Source organism: Malaclemys terrapin, chromosome 7 (assembly GCF_027887155.1).
Source record: "Malaclemys terrapin pileata isolate rMalTer1 chromosome 7, rMalTer1.hap1, whole genome shotgun sequence".
NCBI classification, from domain to species: Eukaryota; Metazoa; Chordata; order Testudines; family Emydidae; genus Malaclemys; species Malaclemys terrapin.
The window spans coordinates 120593908-120615317 of NC_071511.1; the positions used below are offsets into that span (position 1 = coordinate 120593908).

Consider the following 21410-nt stretch of genomic DNA (forward strand, 5'->3'; position numbering starts at 1 on the left):
GGCTTTGGTTTGGGCCCATCTCCTGTAACACAAATCCCATGTGGTAATGATGCTCCTCACTTTTTTTACGTACCCCAGCAGAAGTAGCCCAGCTCACTTGCAGTGTGGGGTATGTACTTTCTCAGCAGGGTACCAGGGATTTACTAGCCTATTTACAGGACAGTGGGACTTTTGCACAGAAATGACTGAGACATTAAGAGAAGGTTACTAGGGTGGCGGGACGTCCCTCAAGGCGCAGATTGGATCAGCACAACAAAATGCAGATACTTCTCCAAAGGTTATCTGAGCCTCTTGGGTGTACAGAACCGAGCAGAGCATCTCATGAGAACAATTTCTCCTGTAAGATTTTTAGGACTTGCTGCTTCTAGTCAAGGCAAGAAATATTTTTAAAAAAAATACATACCGCAACCCAAAACTCTTACTGGACAAGTCACTTTCCCCTCTTTGTGCCTCGGTTTCCCCATCTATGACTGGGGATCATGATACTGACATCCTTCGGAAAGCGCTTTGAGATCTACGGATGAAAAGTGCTGTATGAGAGTTAGGTGGTAATTGTTGTTATTATTATTGTGTTGTAGTACTTCTGTTTCTGCAAAACTGGCAAGAACTGTGAATGGGGGGAGTGGGAATGAAACATAAAGAAAAATAAGTGGATTTTATAGGCCTTCAGAAAAGTTGAGATTTGAGTTCTGAGCACAGAACGAGGCAGGTTCTTATTTTATCCACAGCAGGTAGCCAGCCCCTAATTGTGGCACATAAGAGGTGGGAAGCTAGTGGACAGAGCCCTATGTTTCCCCACTCCACCTACGCTCCTTGCCTCCCTCTCCCCAGAGAGTCAAACTTGAAACGAGCAGCAGTCCTGCACCAGGATCTTCAAAGTAATGGAGGAATCGGAGAGCTATAAGAACGTCTGGCAGACTGAAGGAAACTAGGGTTAGGATTTTGGAGGGTTTGGGCTCTGGTGTGGGAGCCCAGCCCTGTAAGACTGACGATAAACCAACAGCAGTTTCAGCTTCTGAATCTTGCATGTAATCATTCTATGTATTACAGCAGCACCCACTCAGTGCTGGGAAACTCTGTTAGGTATATTGTTGTTATGATCCCCATTTTACAGCTGGGGAAGGTGTCGCACTGAGCTCAATGGGGTTGCCCTGCTGTGAACGAGAGCAGAATTTTGCCTAGGGAAGTTAAGTGAGTTGCCCAAGGGCATGCAGCTAGACAGTGTCACAGCACCAATTATCCCTGTAGAGCTATCTACTCTTGGCCCCAGGTTCAGCCCATTGGACTACACTGCCTCACCAATATCAGGGCTTGCTTTGCATCCCTGTAACAGCGATGTAACAGCTGTCATGATAGCTGTAGAAATAGCCCACAGGTTTTCCCAGTTTGTCGCTGAGTCGCCAGTAGCCACAACATAGGTTACCTGTGCCCTTGGGCTAGCGACCGGATTTACAAAGCCTGTGACGCTAGTAACGCTGCCTGCAGTGCAATGATATTATAAGCTGTTTACACTGGGGAGAGGGCAGCTCCTGATGACAAAGGGTTAATCAGTGCGGTTGTTCTTAAATGCTGTGCTTAAGAACTGGATAGCAAAGGTTTGGATAACATCATGATTATCCACAGGATCATAGCTATGCAAGCCAAGGGCAACACCCGGCTTCATCCCATACAGTGCTGCGGCTGAGTGTACGTCATCTGAGAGCAAGCTGAGAGGTGATGGGGCAGGAACAGGACCTGGGGAACTCAGTCCTGCATGAAACGGCCGTGCTGCTGCCCAGCTGTCAGTTTACTCCTGACTGATAGGAGCTGTAAGGGGGGGGAACTGCACGGCCAAGCATCTCTTTGTACTCTGTGGGTTGCATTTAAATTTCTTCACACATGCCCATTCCCCATCCAGATCTTGCCCCATTTCCCCCCGGCTTGCTCTCTTGACTAATGGAACAAGCACATCTCTGGTTTGTTTATTTCCACTCTCTGCAGGGGACTATGTCTCCTGTTTAACTCCCATCCCACGTAGCCTCCACTCAGTGCTGGAGAGCAACAACCTTGCGCTCCCTGCTGCGCATTGGACTGGGAACTAGGCCTAAATACCAAGGCCTGATCTAAGGTCCATATGAGTCTGTCCATTGCCTTCAGTCATCTTTGGATCATTGCCTCTAGGGCAGGGCCGGCTCCAGGGTTTTGGCTGCCCCAAGCAGCCCCCCCCCCAAAAAAAAGCCGCGATTGCGATCTGCGGCGGCAATTTGGCGGGAGGTCCTTCGCTCCGAGCCGGAGTGAGGGACCGTCCGCCGAATTGCCGCCGAATAGCTGGACGTGCCGCCCCTCTCTGGAGTGGCCGCCCCAAGCACCTGCTTGACAAGCTGGTGCCTGGAGCCGGCCCTGCTCTAGGGATAGGGAAGGGGAAGGAAGGTGGCCATCCCTCACCCATCTTACAGCATTCCACAAACTGGCCACGTGAAATATGTGGTCAGAGGGGCTTGTTTGTTTTTTAACCTTCCCCTGGAGTGTCAAATAATAGAAACAGGTAGGATGCCACACCCGTTGGCTGAGCCGGTATGGGCACTTCCTCATGCTTAGGTATTATCAAGGGATGGAAAACCAGCAGATCAGGGACCAAATAGGGCACGGAAGGTCTTGCTCACAGGTTAAGCTAGAAATTTGCTAGGAAGGAATTAGAAGAAACCTGAACTAAACTGACTTAGATCACCTGTCCCAGTACATGTTCTAGTTTCTGAAAGAGCCAGCTGCCAGTTTTCCTTTCGCTGGTTGAATAAAAGTCAGAGCCTTGTAGCTGGGGAAAGGAATGGGGAAAACTGTACAGAAAATGCACCGGTGATGCAAAATAAGAGTGGAACAAGCTTTGAGTTGGAGGAGAGACCCAAGCTGTTAAAAATCTTCTTTCAATTTTGGAGCTAATGGCAGTGAGGAGATTGTGCGGCGTGAGGACTCAAGACGTGCCAGTCACAGAAAGCAGAGCGCAGAGATTAGAAAAAAGATTTGTTGAGCAGAGCTGCTAGAAATGTAGTAGAGGCTTCCAAATAAACCAGGGCTCCATGGGGACATTTTTGTTCAGAAGGAGCTTGGGGAAAAGGGAACTTGTGGAAGTGCAATAGAAATAGGAGATTGTGCCCAATCGGGGCAAGGTTTTAGGCTGGGGCTTGCAAAGGAACCTCAGGGTGTTAGTTACCCAGCTTCGCGTGGGCACAATGGGGTCTGAATCCATGACTAGAGCTCCTAGGTGCTACCACAAAATGAATAACTCATAATAACAGCTAATGATGTCTCAGTATCATAGGAGAGATGATAGGCTGTGCAGGGATAGGCCTAAAAGCGGAGACCGGAAGCTGGTGTTTGATGCGGTGGGGAAGGGGGAGCCAATGGAGGGAAGCAAAGAGTGGGGGGTTAAAGTGACAAGCCAGGACACCTTTGCATGGATGTACATGGGGCAAGAAGGCATTTGTCAAAGCCGGAGAGGAGAAGGTTGCATTAGGCAAGAGGATGAGAAGCTGAGCAATAATTTTAGCTGTGTGGGTGGAGAGGAAAGGTCCGATTTTAGGTGGTGCTCTGGTCTCCGTTGGGGCCTCTAGGCATTACTGCATTATGATGAATAAATGGTTGTGCACTTGATAGGCAGCATGTCAACTCTTGCACTGGGGCCCTGGGTCTTAGTACTTGTTGTCTATACCCTGTATCTATGTAATAACGATGGTAAGAATAGCTGGCTTTTATATAGCACTTTCCATCAGTAGAACTTACACCTATATAATATGTATCTAGGAAGTGATACAGATACAAGATAAAAGGAAACTTCAAGCAGAACAATCTAAAAGGATTGAAGGCTAAGACGCGAGCTAATCTCTGTTGGAGCGGGGGATTGGGTGAATTACTTCCATTAGCTACCATCTGCAAAATGCCAGAGGGCAACATTAATTATTGTGGTTTGAAAAACATGTTCCCCCTTTAGCCCTTCAGAATGGATAGAAATTTAAAAGGAAGAATCCCTTTTCCCTGAGTGCCTTTCTGCTTAGCCGAAGTGGATTCTCTCCCAGAATTCTCCTCTGGATTGCCGTGGAGTCTGACCCTACAAGACTGTCAGCTGCGGTTATGGCGTTTGGCCTATTCTGCTTGTCTAGTGATGCTCCCACCCATGCCACCCTGGCCTTTTCCTTTGTGTCCCATCAGCAAGAGTTCACCTCCCTCTTCCCCACACGGCCATTGGGCTCACCTTTGCGGGAGTGGTACTTGCTGACTTGGGTGGCTGACATCCTCATTGAGGGACTCACATTTCAAACTCAGAGAGGCACAAATGTGTCCACAACAGGGACAATATTATGCTCCAAGTGACCATCCTGAACTAACCAAAGGAAGGCCTAAAACAATGCTGACCATTAACAGATTGGCATTTGAAAATAGCTTGCTATTGTACAGCATTGCAGATATTTCCTTTCACTCAGTAAATCACAACCTTTCTAGTGTTCATGCAGGGTCTCATCCATGTCTAACTTCTATGAATCAGCTCATTGTCTCCAATTGGACACTGCATGGGAGCGAGGCATCTTGAGTGTGGATCTGTTGTCAAGAACAGACCCTGAGACTGCAAGCTCCTTGGCTCAGGATATAAGTTCTGTGCTTTTTAAATAATAATAATCATGAATAATACCAGCAGTCGCATGCACCATGCAGCTGAGGCATCTAATACTCTTCTCCTCTTTGTTATTATCCTTACAATTTTGCCTTGTTACTGTGGCATGGAACAGATCTCTTTAAATAAAAGGAATCAAAAGAGTGGGAGAGAGAGAGAGAACCAGCTTGTCACTGCCAGGGTTTGAGAGACAGTTTGGGGTTTGTCTTTTCATTAGGCTGCCCGTGTCAGTACGTAGCAGCTTGCAGTGCTTCGCTCGCAGAGCTGTGCTAATGGTATCATCAGACCTTGTTACCCTGTTGTTCACAGACTGGCTGGCACATGTCCCTCGGGCTGGCATTCCATTTGCTTCCAGCTTTGTTGTTTTTTTTCTATTTTGCAATGAGCTTTTTTGGAGCCTTCAGGGAAGGAGTAAGAAAAGCTAGGTTCTCACAGATTGTCCACAATAGTAGGGGACCCCTTCCAGTCCTCTGTTTTGATGTTCCATGGCCATCACTCTGATGTACGAATGCCCATTGGGAAGGGAGAGTGCATGGGATGCCCTTTATGACTTGTCTTTTCCTCCCCCACCCCCTTTCTCTCCAGCCCTATTGTTCGCTGCACCTTCACCTAAAGGTTTCCGAGAACCCGTACACATCAGGAAACATCGCCAGCCGAGATACTGCCCCTAGCATTATCGTGGCTTCTGGTATGAAACATTCAGTTACTATCTGTTGTACATAAAGTGTTGTAGACATCAGATTTCGCCTATTGCATTTCCACTGTGCATGGAAATAGAAGTATTTGGACTTTGATCTTGTAATTACGTTTCCTTGCCAAACTAAGATGACAATTCTTCCCCCCTCCCCAACACTGAAATCCTTTGCTTCGGAAAAGGTAAAGAACATTTACAACACTGAGGCAGCTTGCTTTCCTATGCCTTAAAATGTTGTTGCACTGAATAATGTTCTCCTTACAGGTAACATAGGTACCGAATTGTCAGACAACGACATCAGCATGTTTGTTTCATCGGACGCTGGGAACACGTGGAGACAGGTAAATAACATGAATCGCAGCCATGAGTGGCAAATGAAGGGAAGGTGCTTTCTTTAAAAAGGTCATGTGTTTTTCTTTTTAGTGGCAGAATAATTGATACTAACCCAAGCGAATAGTAATCCCTACTTGCTTTTTCTGACACTATTTCCAGTTAAAAAGTGGGAATGTGCCCAAGCCACCAAGCCTGGTATTTTCAAATACAGCTTAAGGGAGTTTGGTTGTTGATTTCCATGGGAGTTTAGCTACGCTAGAGTTTTGGGTGGCTGGAGCAGACATCTAGAGAAGGAAGGCCCAGTGGTAGGGCACTTACATAGGATTTGGGAGAGCCAGGTTCAATCCATGCCATAGACTTCCTGTGTGAGTGTGTGCAAATTACTTAGTTTCTCTGTGCCTCAGTTTCCCATCTGTAAAATGGGGATAATAGAACTGCCCGGCCTCAGGGAGGTGTTGTGAAGATAAATTAAACATTGTGAGGCACTCAGGTACTATGGCAACAGGGGCCAGTAAGCACCTGCAATAGATAAAAATTGTAGTTTGAGCCCAGATCTAACAAAAAGATATCGCCACACTTGTGACTGGCTCCCCGCCCACCTCAGCTTGGCAACTGCTGCTTGAGATCTACTTGGATGGGTTGCACATGTCCTTTCTTACAAGTAAAATACTCCCAGTTTAATGTAGCAAATACTTTCTTGACAGAGAATAGAAGAAATCAGAAATGGGAAAGCCTTCCTAGGTCACTGTGACCCTAGGGACCCCTGAGTGCCAACTGGGAAACGGTTTCATTGTTCTATAACAGCAACTCCTATCAAGCCTGGCAAACTAACACAACTAACACACTGCTTTTGTGGTAGCCATCTATAAACAGTGTTTTGTAAGGTATCAATGTGTATGTACTGATTATATTTAAAAAGTAGGTCTATATACGGAAAATATGTCCTTATAGTTTTTATTGAGGTATTAATCCCTAGTAGAGGTGAAAAACTGGTTTTGCCAGACAAAGGGGAGCATATTCACATACATTACATAGGTTCATATGTAGATTAAGCATTGTAAACCAAAGCAATGGAAGCCTCATTGAAATAGGAGTCGACTGGGGGATGGGAAGTCATCATAGAATATCAGGGTTAGAAGGGACCTCATCTAGTCCAACCCACTGCTCAAAGCAGGGCCAATCCCCAGACTGATTTTTACCCCAGTTCCCTAACTGGCCCCCTCAAGAAGTGAACTTATAACCCTGGGTTTAGTAGGCCAATGCTCAAACCACTGAGCTATCCCTCAACAGGAAGAGAAGAACAGCAAGGGTCCTCCTGACTATGGGGACAACACAATGAGTTTTGAGAGAGCCATTTGGGGATCCAATACTGTGGGACACACCTTGAAATGTCTGGGGTATTCATGAAAACTTGGATCCTGACTTTGACTGAAAACCAGCACCTCTGTCAAAGACTAAATCCTTGGAAGAAAATCTATTTTATTCAATAGGACAGGTAAACCATTGAGAAGAGAGTACCTAGGATTGCGGTTTATGGTTCATTTTTCGCAATCATTCTGTGTCCAGTAGTCTCACTTACTTCTCATTGGGATCTCTGTTCTTTGTGAATAAACTTATTCTCCTTTTACAGTATACAGCATACTCCTGATTTCCCAAAACCCTATGATCCAATATGATCCAAACCTTTGTGTTATCTGAATCCCTTCCTTGTCCCAAGGGATTCAAATGCTGCAGACCTTCGGAGAATAGAGCAGAGACCCCTGGCCATGGGGGAGGCCACCTGCTGCCCCACTGTGACGGGAGTGAGTGAGCAGGGCCCACCTCCACTCACTCCTCTCCACCCCCTCTCCCCTGTAACTCACCCAGGCCCCACTGTTCTGGCGCCCCTGATGGGGAGTGTACTATACATCTCAGTGCTGTGGTATTAAGCAAACTGACTCAGCTGAATCAAACAAGCTGAAGTATGTCTTGTTCCCTTTGGGAACAGCGAACCTGGTAATTTCTGTGTGTCCGGTGATGGGCTGAACAGTTAGGGTGACCAGACAGCAAATGTGAAAAATTGAGATGGGAGTGGAGGGTAATAGGAGCCTATATAAGAAAGACCCCAAAATCACGACTGTCCCTATAAAATCGGGACCTCTGGTCACCCTATGAGCAGTGCATGACTGCAGGTGATGCATGTAGAGGGGCTCGGGGGCGGGGGTATACCTTTTGTTCCTGCAAGGCAAAGAAGGGCTGGCAGAGCCCTGAGGAGTACTTGAGTGGCTGCAGGGTTGGCAGTGTTAGGGAGCTGACTTTATCTCACTGGAGGCAGAGGGAACAAGGTGATTCGCCATCCTGAGCACCCTAAGGTAGTGTCACCATCTTCTAGTCTATTCCCTGGTGGACCAGAGCTTCAGCACAGAGAAGGCACTTAAATCAATCGACTGTAGCTTTCCATTGCTCAAGGGCTGTCACTTTCTCCTCTTCCCTGGGAGGTTATTCCACCCTCATACCAATCTCACTGTTACAGTTTCCCCTGATATTCTGCCCACATTACCCTTTGTTTAATTAATCTCATTAAGGACCTACAAATTACCACAGTGGATCAGGCCAGTTGTCCTTGTTGGACCAGCTGCTTCTAAGGAAGGAGTTAACCTTGGGAATGGACACGTGTCCATGGATTCATCCAAAAGGGGGAAATTTCTATGAAGCCCCCGTCAGTAGTTGGCTTGTTCCATGAAGGGGATATAAACACTCATGCTTTAGGACCTGATCCAAAGCCTGTTGAAATCAATGGGAGCCTTTCCATTGACTTTGTAATCAGCTTTGGGTCTGGGCCTTAGATTACTAGCCCACTTCTGCTAAACTTGGTTAGGAGGAAACATTCCCTGTGGACACATTATCCCATAGCTGCCGGCTCCAGCATTTCTTCTCTGAAGCATCTGGTGCTGGCCACTGTCTGAGACAGGATATTGAACTACAGGACTTGATCCAATATGCTGGTTCTTTCATTCCTGTGTTCCTAAGCATCAATGTTTGGGTCGCTTACGTTTCATATCCTGTCTAGCATAACTGTGTATATTCTTAATATCCATATAAATGCCTATTTTCCCCCAATATGATTACGTTTTTGTCCTCAGTAATATCCTGTGGCACTGAGCTCTACAGGTTAACATGTGTTTAGTTTAGTATAAAAAAAAAAAAAAAACCCTTCCCTTCTATTATTAAGTTTTCTGCCTTATTATTTCATTGGCAGTCACCTTCTTTCATTTATTATGAGAGAGGGGAAGTGCTGTTTCTTCTTCCTTTCATATTACTCTTAGTTATACCCCCTGTGCGAACCTCCACAGTTCCTCTCCCTCTCCCTTCTGATGATTACACCCTCAGTACAATTATCAAGGATCCCCATCCCGTCACCAGCACAACCACTGCAAATACAAACATAGTCTCCAAAATACAAGGTCCTCGCTTACAAGGACAGCACAGCAGAATCATGAGCATATTATCCTCTTGATGGAGCACATCAAGGCAAGGAGTTAACCTGAAAGAAGATGGATGGAGAATGAAAAATATCTCCTGTTCTGCTCGGATTATAAATCTCAGGCACAGAAAGCAAAGCCTCATGCCACACGAGCGAGACACTGTGATTACTGAAACAAATGTGTTTGCCCCCTTCCCTCCCCACTGTTCTGCATGTTAATTAAATATCCCTTGCTTTGAGAGCGCATAACTGATGAGCTTTAGCAATCAGGTAGAAGGCTGGATAATCTAATGCATGGCTGCTGAGCATCATTAAATATGTTTTAATAATTAGCTGGCATTTATTTAACATGCAATAATTGTCATACATTGAAATTAAGTATATACTTAAGTGTTTTTAACAATGCAAATAGTCAGTCTTGGATTGGCAAATGCTCTGCCTTGCGGGAGAGATGAGTTCGGAGGTGGGGAGTGGCATTGCTTGGGCCTGGACTCTGAAGTGTCTGATACTGGCCACTGATGATTAGAGGGTGCTGGATTCAAGGGACCACTGGTCTGACTCAGTCTGGACATTCCAGCGTTCCAGTGTTAGCATGGGCTGGAAGCAGTGGAGAAGTGGAGAGCAGAGTCCTTCATGTTGCTATACAGCGTCTCCTGCCCCCACGGATCAGCATTTATGGAGTCTGGATGTTGCCCCCATTTTAAAAAAAGGAAGGATGACTCAAGCCGATGGGAGCGGTGCAGAGGAGTTCCGAAGGTGAATAAAGGAAGGAAATGGCAGGGACTTCCAGGGACACTCACAAAACTATTTCTCTGTGGTACTTACCTGGCCCCCATCTCTTAGCCCTCACTTTGTTAGTGTGTTCATCTTCACCACACCCCTGTGAAGTAGGCAGTGCTGTGATTTCCACTCTACAGGAACTGATGGGGAACTGAGTCACAGAGAGCCTCTGACTTGTCCTAGGGCAGACTAGGGAAATGACCCTAGGTCTCACAAGTCCCAGGCAAGCGCGAACCACTGGACTGACTTTCCTCTCTACCTGAAATGGGCCTTTATTGTTGCTGGAGCTGAGTGACTAATTAATCAAATGAATAATTTGTTCGATGGATCTTTGCTGGGGAAATGGCTGCAACCAGATCCTGGGTCTCCATCATTTATTGGCCATTCGAGAGCATCTTACACAAACTCTTTTCGTTCTGTGGCACAAGAACCTGGTTTTGTGTCACTGAAGTGGATGGAAGCTTTTCCGTCAAGTTCAATGGACGTGAGATTAGACCCCTAAAATCTGAATTCCTAAACTAGCCAAGCAGTGATCTTAAAATGTGCTATCCAGGGATACTACCAAAACTGGACTGCATGGGTGTTTGCAGGAGAATATAAAAGGGACCCGACCAAAGGAAACCTGTTTTAATATGTGAACAAATACTGAGGGAAATTAATTTTTGCATTGTTTGCCCAGCTCTCTTTGTCCTCTCAAAACCCTCTCATATGGTCTTTGTAAGTCACCTGCAAAGTGAAGCTCCCTGCACCTCAAACAAAGCTCCCCGAGCTGCAGGGTGGGGATGAGTGATGATCTAAAAGTATCACATTTCAAATAAATTCTCCCTGCCAGCCGGCAGGATGAAATGCATTTCACAAGGGGGCAGCAAGATAGCAACATAAAAAATTGGAACTGTCTGGGTAATAACGTGTCTTCCCCCTGCTCCGTAGTTTGGTAAACATATCCCCATCCAGTGCCTCTCCCAGAATAAGAGTGTGGCCTGTAATCCGGGCTAAGGAAAACGGATCTGGGTATATGTATGTTTTGCAGATCTTTGAAGAGGAGCACAGTTTTTTATACCTGGATCAAGGTGGTGTCCTGGTCGCCATGAAACACACATCGTTGCCTATCAGACATCTATGGTAATGACTGTGACCGTGCTGATCCCATTTGTCCGGGAGTCCTTCATTCCACATTATGTGCTGCTGGCAGTTAAGCTGTGACTAATTTTTTTAGCTAAATGCCAGAATATGTCAATTAGGAAATTTACATGCATTCACTCTGATAAGGGCTAAAGCAGTGCTGGCGATTTCACACAAGTGCAAGTGGGGAAACAGGTTACAGTTCTGGCGCCAGATCCTCTGCGATGGTAAATCAGCATCAGTCCATTAAAATCACTGGAACTACACTGATCTATCCCAGCTGAAGGTTTGGCCCCTAGAGTCTGACCATTAAGTTGGAGTTTGGAGTAGGATGAGTCTCCTAATGAGTTCCAAATATGCTTTATTTGCAAAACCGTGGATGAAATTATCTCCTAGGTGGAGGGCAGCAGTTATGCCGCAACTTTATTAGATAACGTCAGGGCTACCCACCAAATCAAGTAGCATTGTCACCACTCGGAGCAGCTGTTGAGCTGTTTGACAGAGCATCGCTTTGTGCTGTTTATCGTTCCGTAGCCAGCACTACGGTCAGCATCTTGCCAATATCTAGATCAAGATTTTAGAAAGCGACGAGTGGTTTTGGGTTTTCACCTTGAGACGCCTTAAAGGGACCCGGTTTTCAGAAAGTGCCGAGCTCCTGCACTCTGAAAATAGCTCCTTTTAAGGTATCTCAAGCTGAAGGATCACGAGTCACTTTTTAAAAATCTTGGCTGCAGAGTCCATCTTGCCCTTAAAATTACAGTCTCACACAAGACTTCACGAGTTACCACCACTTAAGTATTGGCCGCTGATTAGCAGTATCATGCCAGGCTAGCTTGATCAATGCTCTGATTTATGATGCCCAAAACAAGTCGTTCTTTCTAGGACTTACACGGCAGTGTCCAAGAGCAGAGACGGCTGTTTGTTTGCTCTGGCAGGCTAAAAGGATTCAGCAGTAGTGGGATGGAGACCTTTTGGCCAAACCAGAAGAAACCTTTGTGTGGGGCATTAAAATCAAGATTATCAAAAGCGACTACTGGTTTTGGAAGCCTCGGCATGATGATGCTCAGTGACACTTTAAAAGGGCCTGATTTTCAGAGGGTGGGTGCTCAGAACGTGCTGCAAATCAAGCATCTTTAAAGCAACTCGGAGTAGGCACCAATAATCCTTAGTCATTTTTTTTAAAACTTGGCCTGCCTAGCTGTTGAGACAGCTCCTACCTTTTGTCTCTTTATGTCCAGCAGCTCCGTTTCCTGCAGCTGTGTCTGAGAGATGGTGACCCTTCTGCTTTTCCCACTAGGTTAAGTTTCGATGAAGGGAGATCCTGGAGCAAGTACAGCTTCACGTCCACCCCACTCTTTGTTGACGGGGTATTGGGTGAGCCTGGCGAGGAGACTCTGATCATGACGTAAGTGAGCATGTAAAAGGAAAACAGCCAACATCAAGTTAACTCTGATGAGAACTGCACCATAAACACGTACTTGGGCCAGATTCTCGTGTAAAGACACCTCTGGCCAGGCTGTGTACGGAGACTGAACCTGGGATATGGGGGAGGCAGGGGATAGGAATATGCAGTCATGCTTGTGATGCCAAAAGTCAGCAACATTTGCATGTAATACCGGTAACCCTCATAACTCAAGCCTGACCCCAGATGTACAGCACCTTCCCTCTTAACTTGTGTATATTTAATGTTAAACATTAACTTTAATGACATTTTTAAATCTGACTTGGAGGGTCATACGTGGGATCCACCTAAGCTTCAGAAATGTGGCCATGTGGCCCATCAATGTGAATATTTGACTCTTGAAGCTTTGTGAGACTTTAAGCAGAGCTACCCGTTGCAGGTGAATGTTGGAATGAAAAATAGGGTGTTTTTTTTGTTTGTTTTTAAGCCGTGCTTTTGTATTTTTAACTGGGATGCTGCAAAATGGTAAGCGTGAATGACAAAATGTGGCCTGGGACTTGTGATTTAGTTTCAGTGTGGGATTCCGAGTTCTGCGTAGCACAGAAATCTATACTCACCCTGACATTTTGCTTGGGCTCAAATTTGCAAAAAACGTGAGAGAATTTCAGTTTCTGCTTGTGAAAATGAATCGCATTGTAATCGATAGAACTTGTGGTTTGGAAATTAGCTGCTGAAAATAAAGGTGCACTAAGAAGGTGCCATTCGGATCCAGATCTGGTTCTGGATTTTGATTAAACTGGAGCCCAGGGTTCTGCTTTGTGGTAGAACCAGGGACAGGATTTGAGTTTGGATTCAGTGATACTAAAATCCTGTGGGTTGTTCTTGCCTCAAATGGCAAACCTTTGGCAAACCATCAGCTGGGCCTCTAAGATTTCTTCTCCTGATCAGGTTTCAGCCAAAGCCAAACCAGAATTGAAAACCAAATTTCCCTTGTTTTGGATCTGCTCTAGGACCAGAATCCTACAGGCAAGTTCATTCAGATAGGGTGCCACTCCCCACCTCATGCATCCCCACTCCATAAAATAGCCAGTGGTTCCGATTCCTGAGGCCTAGATTTGTCCCATCTCTAGTAGATATTTAGAAGATCATTTTTCATTTTTTGTGTTACCCTCAAAAGACCCTTGTTAGTGTCAGTCATAGCTCAACAACTGTACCCTTGTCCTGAAATAAACAGTCTTAATAGTTTAGGGGTTACATTTGCAAAAGTGACTTTGGTATTTAGAAGCCAACGTCCCACTGACTTTCATTTAGACTTAGGCTTCTATGTCACCTAAGGGCTTTTGAAAACGTTACCCAAAATCTCATTGAAATCAGTTGAATTTAGGATCCTAAGTCACTTAGGATATTTCTACACTGCAGCTGGAAGGTGTAATTCCCAGTTTGTGTGTGTATACACACACACACCAGTGTGGCCACAGCATCACTGGCAACAGCTTCAGCTAGCTGCCCAAGTATGTACATAGGAGGTGAGATGGGATTGTACTTGGGTGGCTAGACAGAGCCCCTTCCCTGCCACTGGGACCATGCTGCTACTTTTAGATGCTAGCTCCAATAGAGCTAGTATGTGTACATCTCCCAGAACTGGGAAGTCACTTCTCCCAGCTACAGTGTGGACGTACCCTCTGACGCTTCTGAAAATTTGACCCTGGGTAAATTCCATACCTAGGAGGCTGCATTGGCGATGCCTTGAATGTATAAATTCTTCCTTGCTGTGCTCTGTAGAGTGTTCGGACACTTCAGCCATCGCTCGGAATGGCAGCTGGTGAAAGTGGACTACAAGTCAATTTTTGACAGGAGATGTGCAGAAGAGGACTACCGGCCGTGGCAGCTCCATAGCCAGGTAAGAAGCATGAAAGCTGGATATGAGTTGAGGTCTTGATGATTCTGCAGCTGAACACTGGTGAAGACCAAGGTCCTTTCCTGCTAATTTGGTGGCTCAGAGTCACTGGATGAAACTATTACTGGCCTGTAATATTTCATTTCAATTATACACTGGCTTCAAACTGCAGCCTACGGGCTGCTTCCATCTCTAATGGATACAAGCCAGGGCTTAGAAAGAAGCAGATGTTCCAAGTTTTACCTGGACACCTGCAAGCATGGCTCAGATAGTCATATAGGCCCAGATCCTCAAAAGTACATAGGAATCTAAGTGCCAATACAGTCAATGGGAGATAGGCACCTTTGAGAATCTGGGCCCTAGAGTATAATTCCTAGCTCATGACACTTTCTACATGGTGTCTTATATTCTGTAGGGTTAGAATAAATTATGGCCCAAGTGGTCTAGTGGTTTATTGAAGTCGATAGAGCTGAACTTGTTCACATTCTCAGAGAATTAGGGGATCTCTATTTATAACTTCTTGGGAGAGGGTTTGAGAGGTAATATAAAATTAAAGTGGGCTGGGCTTAGACTGACTGTTCCAGTGAGACACAAACGCAAGACTGAAGTCCCAACTGTGAGTCAGATTGTCAGTTGATGTTCATCTCCTTTGAAGTCCGTGCAGCAACACTATTTTACCCTGGCCACTGCTCTGCCCTTTGTTTACACGAGCCAGGCAAAGCTGTGAAAAAGCTCCGTTTTCATCCAGCAATGCAAACAGGAGTAAAATATAAGCCAGCCAAATGTATTTTGTTTTTGTCTTTCTGTGCTTGCATAAGCTAAAAAGCCAAGGACTGCGCAGTCCATCTTCGATGACGTCTGCTTCTGAGCATGTGAAACTATTCATGGAAGACTGCCCCGTATTCTTGCCTCTAGATTTGGTTCCTATTGAGAGTGCAAGTCTGAGCCTTCTCTTCTCTGATTTCCCTAGAGAAAAAACATTTCACAGGGTTCTTTAGTCAGTTATATAACAAGTGTTTGAGTTCAGTGCGTAACAGACAATATGCTCATCCTGTACTCAAAATTTATGGAGTAGCTTTATGTACAAACAAATGACAGAGTTCAGTAGAGCTGGTTAGCTAAAAAAGAAGACTTAAAAAAATGGACTAGCTCTGTCTCTTCAGTATCTCAGAGATCAGAGGGATCAGTCTGTGCTGTCAGTTGTTACGGCACCTAAGGTATAAATCAGATCTAATCCTCGAATCAAAACTCTGGATTCAAATACCCCTGAACTTTGGGGAAAGTCTGGTCCACATCTGCACCGACAGAGAATTTGGCCCAAAAAATCATCCCATAATGTCACCACAACTGCTAAAAATTTACCAAATTGGGGTGCTAAAAATAATAACGATGGCGTAAGGATAGACTGTTCTGGTTTTGTTTTCAGGGAGAAGCGTGCATTATGGGAGCGAAACGGATCTACAAGAAACGCAAATCGGAGAAGAAGTGCATGCAGGGAAAATACGCTGGGGCCATGGCATCGGAACCATGTGTTTGCACGGAGGCAGACTTTGATTGGTAAGAAATGCAGATGGGATACAAATGTGGGATGTGCGTCTGCCCGTGCCAACATGATACTCACTTGATCTGCATACAAAGGGTTAGGCTTGCAGATATCTAGAGGAGCATGTTTGGGCAGGTATGGAGATCGATCACCCCCTGCTGGCGCAGGGATAAAACAAGAGCTCAGGAAAAGAGTGACAAAGATATCTGCTGGAACAGGCAGCATTAACCTCCCCTAAGAAATTGTCAGGATCACCATTTGCAAAGGCTCCAACAAGCTGAATTGACATATTCACCCGCTGTCTAGCTCATGTCCCTATCCTGTGCAGCATGGCACACTTTGGGGTCTGAATTGTCTAGGTGTGAACTCCTGAGCAGAGAGGCATTGTGGTTATTTTGTGCTGCCCCCAGCTCACCTCCAAGTGCCCTTTCCATTGCCAGAGGCCCTCCACCAGGATCTGTGATGGGTTGTGAATTCAACCCATAAGCTGTAATATGGACCCTAAGAGGTTCAGCTCATTTGCTATTTGCAGCCTTGTTGGATGTGTTGCTCCAAGGATATGATGATTTTCCTTGTTTTTGTCCTCTCTTACAATGTTGTTGTTTTTTTTTTTTTGTATAAAACAGCCAGTAAAAGCCAAGACAAACATGCATAAAAACAACTGGTGCCATAAATTAACTCCGCAAGTGTAACTCAAACCCTGAGAAGCTGCTTTAATGATCTCATCCTCAAAGACCATTGTCCTCCCAAAGAGACTAGTGGCAGGAGTGCCGTGATTCTGGAATACAGGGCAGTGTGATACAACATGTAAACACGAAAAGATGCATTCAGTGCAGCTGGGCACTGTCGTTAGCTATTCTTGTCTGGATGTGTCTTCCCAAGGATTGGGATTGTGACTCCCTCACATCCCATTGAGCTTCAGCTGGTGCTTATCATAACCTGCCCCCTTTCCATCATAGGAGTGGGCCAGGAGCGTGCTCAGGCTAAGGGGGGATTTAGGGGATGAGAGGGGTGTGGCCAGGGCTCCAGCTACTCTGGATTGCTGAATGTCTGTGGGGACCATAACAGCCAAGGTTTAAGTCCGAACTGCCCCTGGGATTTACAAGCTGTAATTTACTGTGGACACAGGGAGTCGGTTCTGTTGAAAATCCTCCCCCTCTTCCCCCCCCCCCCCCGGTGTTTATTATATTAAGGTCTCTTTTCCTTGTTTATTTCCTTAAAACTGAATGCGTGGGTTTTATTAGTTGTCTTTCATTTAAACTGAAGATCTGGGGCTCCAGGCACGCACTGCATTGTAGGACTAGGAGCAATGTGAGGAAATTTACAAGAGGAAAAAAATCATATTTCTTCTACATTTACTTAAAAAAAACTACCGGAGAAAACTTCCTGAGAAGAGAGAGAGTGACACCTGCTAGATTTGGTGTCGTCTCCCAAGGAAATGTTGCCGCATTGGAACCTGCAGCTTTGTTTTCCGAGCTGATCAGCACCCCCAAATCCCACGGAAATCAGTGGGCGTCAATGATGCTCGGTACCATTTGAAAATCAGGCCGGGATCCCGGAAGCCATTTAAAAGTAGGCTGGAGAAAACACTATTCAAACAATGCTGTGCTGACTGGCGATAGGTCTAGCTCAGCTGTGAGGACTTTCCTCACTCTTATGACTGTGATTTTGTTGTAGCACAGATGATACAAACATACTATCGCTGGGGCAAATATCGCTGTCCCCGCCTCTTCTCCTCTTTTTCTTTCTCTCTCCTTTTTTGAGTCATTCACTTTCTGGAATTGGATTTTTGATTTTGATCCATTTTGGTGTTCACACAGCCCACTGCATTGTCCTGGGAAAAAGCCCAGCTCAGTAACTAAAATAGGCCACTTGATTTGCTTTCCTTTTAATATAAAAAGTCACTTAGTTTTACCTAGATTTCCCAGCGAAGCTTGGGAAGCCAAACAGAAAGAAATGAGTTAAGTGACTAACAGCAAGGCTTGATTTGGAGGAAGGAGGTGGCATCAGGACAGCAATTCTGCTGGTTTTTATTTCACTAGGAGGGCGGTGAAGCACTGGAATGGGTTACCTAGGGAGGTGGTGGAATCTCCATCCTTAGACGTTTTTTAGGCCCGACTTGACAAAGCCCTGGCTGGGATGATTTAGTTGGGGTTGGTCCTGCTTTGAGAAGGGGGTTGGGCTAGATGACTTTCTGAGGTCTCTTCCAACCCTAATATTCTATGGTTCCACTGATGATGTGCCCTTTTTTGTTATGCTAACACAGGTCAATCTTGACTTAGGATCTAAAATTGTGTGGGGGTGCTTGTGTGTGTTGTGTGGTGTGTGTGTGTATCTCCCCCGACCAGAGCAACAAATATGCCCTCATAAAATAAATAAAGATTTTGTAAAGCTTCTTTCCTCGGAATCTCAACGAATTTGGGGGACATTTACAATCTTTATCTAACCAAGAACAGAGAACTACTGGGTGAGGCTAGGTTGGTTGTTTCCCCCTCAACAAGGCTGAACAACCTTGGGAGTAACTTCCGGCTTTTGTGAGCTCTCCTGCTAGGGAACCTCACCTGTAATTAGCTAAAGTAGAAAACCTCAGGGGACAAAGGCAAAACTGCAGGTACTTGCATGGTCGGTGGCTCACAGCCAGAGGGCAATGGTGCTTCAAAAATGAAGTAAGCCTGCGCTTAGCTTCCATTCCTAAGGCAAATCCTTCCTAGCAACTGCCTAGAAACTAGATTGTACTTATTCATTTGGGTAAATGGATTACACAGCTACTCGCATGTTATTAAAGCACTAACTTACCAGTGTTCCTGACATTTTACTCCTTCCTACAGCCTGAATGCTCTCATAGCAGTATCTCTCCCGTAGCAACACCTGTAGCCACAGAAAGAAATCCTTGTTTGGGCCAATTCTTTGGTCAACTAACTTCGGGCCATTTTCTAGGGCCTCATTCCATCAGTACTCCCATTGGGCCTGATTCTCATTTACACAGAAGGGTTTAAGCTGTCTCTAGTTACTTTAAAACATGTATATTTCTGGAGTTTGCCTGGGGCCTTTAAGAAGGCTTGTCCATGTGGCTGCAGCTATAGTATCTGAGGTGAGGTGCACCACATTTAGATGAACCAAATAAGTCCTAATTAACTGATAGGTATGAAACTAATAGGACTGTATTGATATTAAAGTGTGTGTGTGTGTGTGTGTATAGAAATTACTCTGAACATCTGTAGAACTAAATAGAGAATGATCTCTTTTTTTGTAGAATTTTTCAACCATTAAGTAATGGTTTATTAGCAGGTATATTATTTAGGCACTTGGGGCCAGATTTTGAAAGGTGTTTTGTTGCTTAAAGATATATAAATATAATAATATATGGAGATCTACCTATCTCATAGAACTGGAAGGGACCTTGAAAGATGCAGATAGGCACCTAGTGGGATTTTCAAAAGGTGCGCAAATGCCTTTAAAGATCTGCCTCTTAGATGCTACAGTGAGGGGTAGCAATATAAAACGCTTAACATAGAGTTAGATCCCTATTCTAAAGGCTGCTTTAAAAATTCTATCGAAAGGTTACCAATTTCTATTAAATTCTGTAGGACTTTTCCACAAGGGGGTTTAGCAAGGTGAGCCACACAGCCGTATGGAATTAAAGATGCCTGTATCCTCAGGTACCTTGACTCTGTGTCACTTAATGGATGTAAGGTTTAAAGGTCAAAAGGCAGGTGGCATTTTCAATTTCTGACAGCACTGACCTGTATTGTAAAGGTGAACTGGTTAGTGTGGAGGAGATCCTGGGTTCAGGCATTAAGATGTCTCCTGATTTTTGGATGAGGTGAGCAGAGTGGTCCATGGACAGGGTTATTGTTTGAGTGAAACCCTAGTTGGACATTTCTATTCTTTGCAGTGATGGATTTGTTAATAGTTTCTTCTCATGCGGCATCTACATTACTGGAGGTTTGCAACTATGGTATCCCATTCTGTATGATCCTCCACTAATCTCTGTGGATGAATAGTCCTTTTGAACCACCCAGGATATCACATCATCGACCCAAGATTTTCTTTTTCTTCCTCACGTTCTTCTGCCACCAACTTTCCCTTCCATTGACCATAAAAATGCACTGTCCACTGAACCTCTTAAAATGTGCCTTGCAAATCAAATCTTTCTTTTTCAGATCTGAGTTTTAATAGTTTAACCTTAATTTAAAACTTTCCTTTTGTGTATGTGTGCATGTGTGTTGTGTGTGTTTATTTATATATATATAAATAAAGCGAGCGAGAGAGAAAATCACAGAAGTTGGCTGGAAGGGATCTCAAGAGATTATCTAGTCCATCCTTCTATGCTGAGACAAGATAATGTAAACTATGAAGCTCTTCTAAGATTTTCTTTTTCCCTTAAATGGTACTTATAACCTTAACGCCAGTTTGCAGAGTTGTTTTTTTTGTGTGAGGAATCTACAATATTTTTAAGTTTTCATACTAGTCTTTGACCATAAATACATAAAATCTTGATTGCAGGGATCTATAATTCTGCTTCTATTTACACTGCCAATTAGGTGTGATTCAAGTTAAGCCTGTGGAGGCGAGCACTATAAAACCAGTATAATTGAGAGCAGAATCAGATCTCTAATATTCATTAAAATAATCCCTTTTAATATATGCTGCACTGTCATTGACAAGCTCTCACCTATGCTGTTCTGAGTCTGGCACAAAATGTACCTAGTCTGAACACCAGATGTCTGGCAATGAGGCTGCTAGTTGATTGCAGTCCATCCCTGATGCTTTCAGATTTCAGCAGTCTAGATTATGCTACGGTGATCCAATTGATGCTACCGCTTGTCAATTGCAACAAAGCCTGTTGTGCCAAACCGTAGGCAGCAATTTGTTGCCATCCTCAGTGCTCTGTGTGCACCAGACAGTAGCCAAGAAACTCATTAGTTTCCAAGTCTGCAGAGGGGAAAGAGGTGCTGGTGCATCCCTGGAGAGAGATGGAAGAGCAGTTTGTCATTTACTAGCATGATATTTCTGTATGTCCATATCAAGGCAGCACAGACTTGCAAAGCTAAAAAGGTCACAGGAGAACTTCTATACTTAGGAAAACTATTTCTGCTTTGGAACATATCATTTCATTCTGCGACTTTGAGGAATATGATCCAAACGCAGCCAAACCTAGTTAATTCAGGTTTGGTCTATCCAGATGCCTGAATACAGTACCCACATTATTTCAACTGTAATCAAACTTGTAGCGTGTGTGTGTGTGTGTAATATGAAATTACAGACCAATATTGTTGGATTAAATTGGACTTTGGATGCTGATCCCCTCTCGGCAGATTTCACTGTTAGCATGTCCCTAGTCAGTTTTATTTTTCACCTATGTGTAGAGTGTTACAGCTTTTTAATTATATTGACACATGATAACTCGGGAATATAGCATTTCAACATGGCGACAATTGAATTACAAAGCAATGAGGTCCTGTTTGTACATAAATATTTGTTCTCTCTAGGCAAATTAAAATGGTTTTACTTCTCATTAGAGAATATTTCCA

At 44.6% G+C, this 21410-nt stretch overlaps 1 protein-coding gene across 2 annotated transcripts in view; it reads left to right on the forward strand.

The window, feature by feature from the left end:
• SORCS1 (sortilin related VPS10 domain containing receptor 1) overlaps positions 1 to 21410 on the forward strand; it is a 417040-nt gene that overhangs the window by 343756 nt on the left and 51874 nt on the right. For both annotated transcript variants that reach the window (XM_054033265.1, XM_054033266.1), the window contains exons 11-16: positions 5228 to 5330; positions 5601 to 5677; positions 10943 to 11034; positions 12332 to 12439; positions 14219 to 14336; positions 15760 to 15890. In XM_054033265.1, coding sequence (XP_053889240.1) covers positions 5228 to 5330; positions 5601 to 5677; positions 10943 to 11034; positions 12332 to 12439; positions 14219 to 14336; positions 15760 to 15890 — 629 coding nt within the window. The remainder of the gene's footprint in view (positions 1 to 5227; positions 5331 to 5600; positions 5678 to 10942; positions 11035 to 12331; positions 12440 to 14218; positions 14337 to 15759; positions 15891 to 21410) is intronic.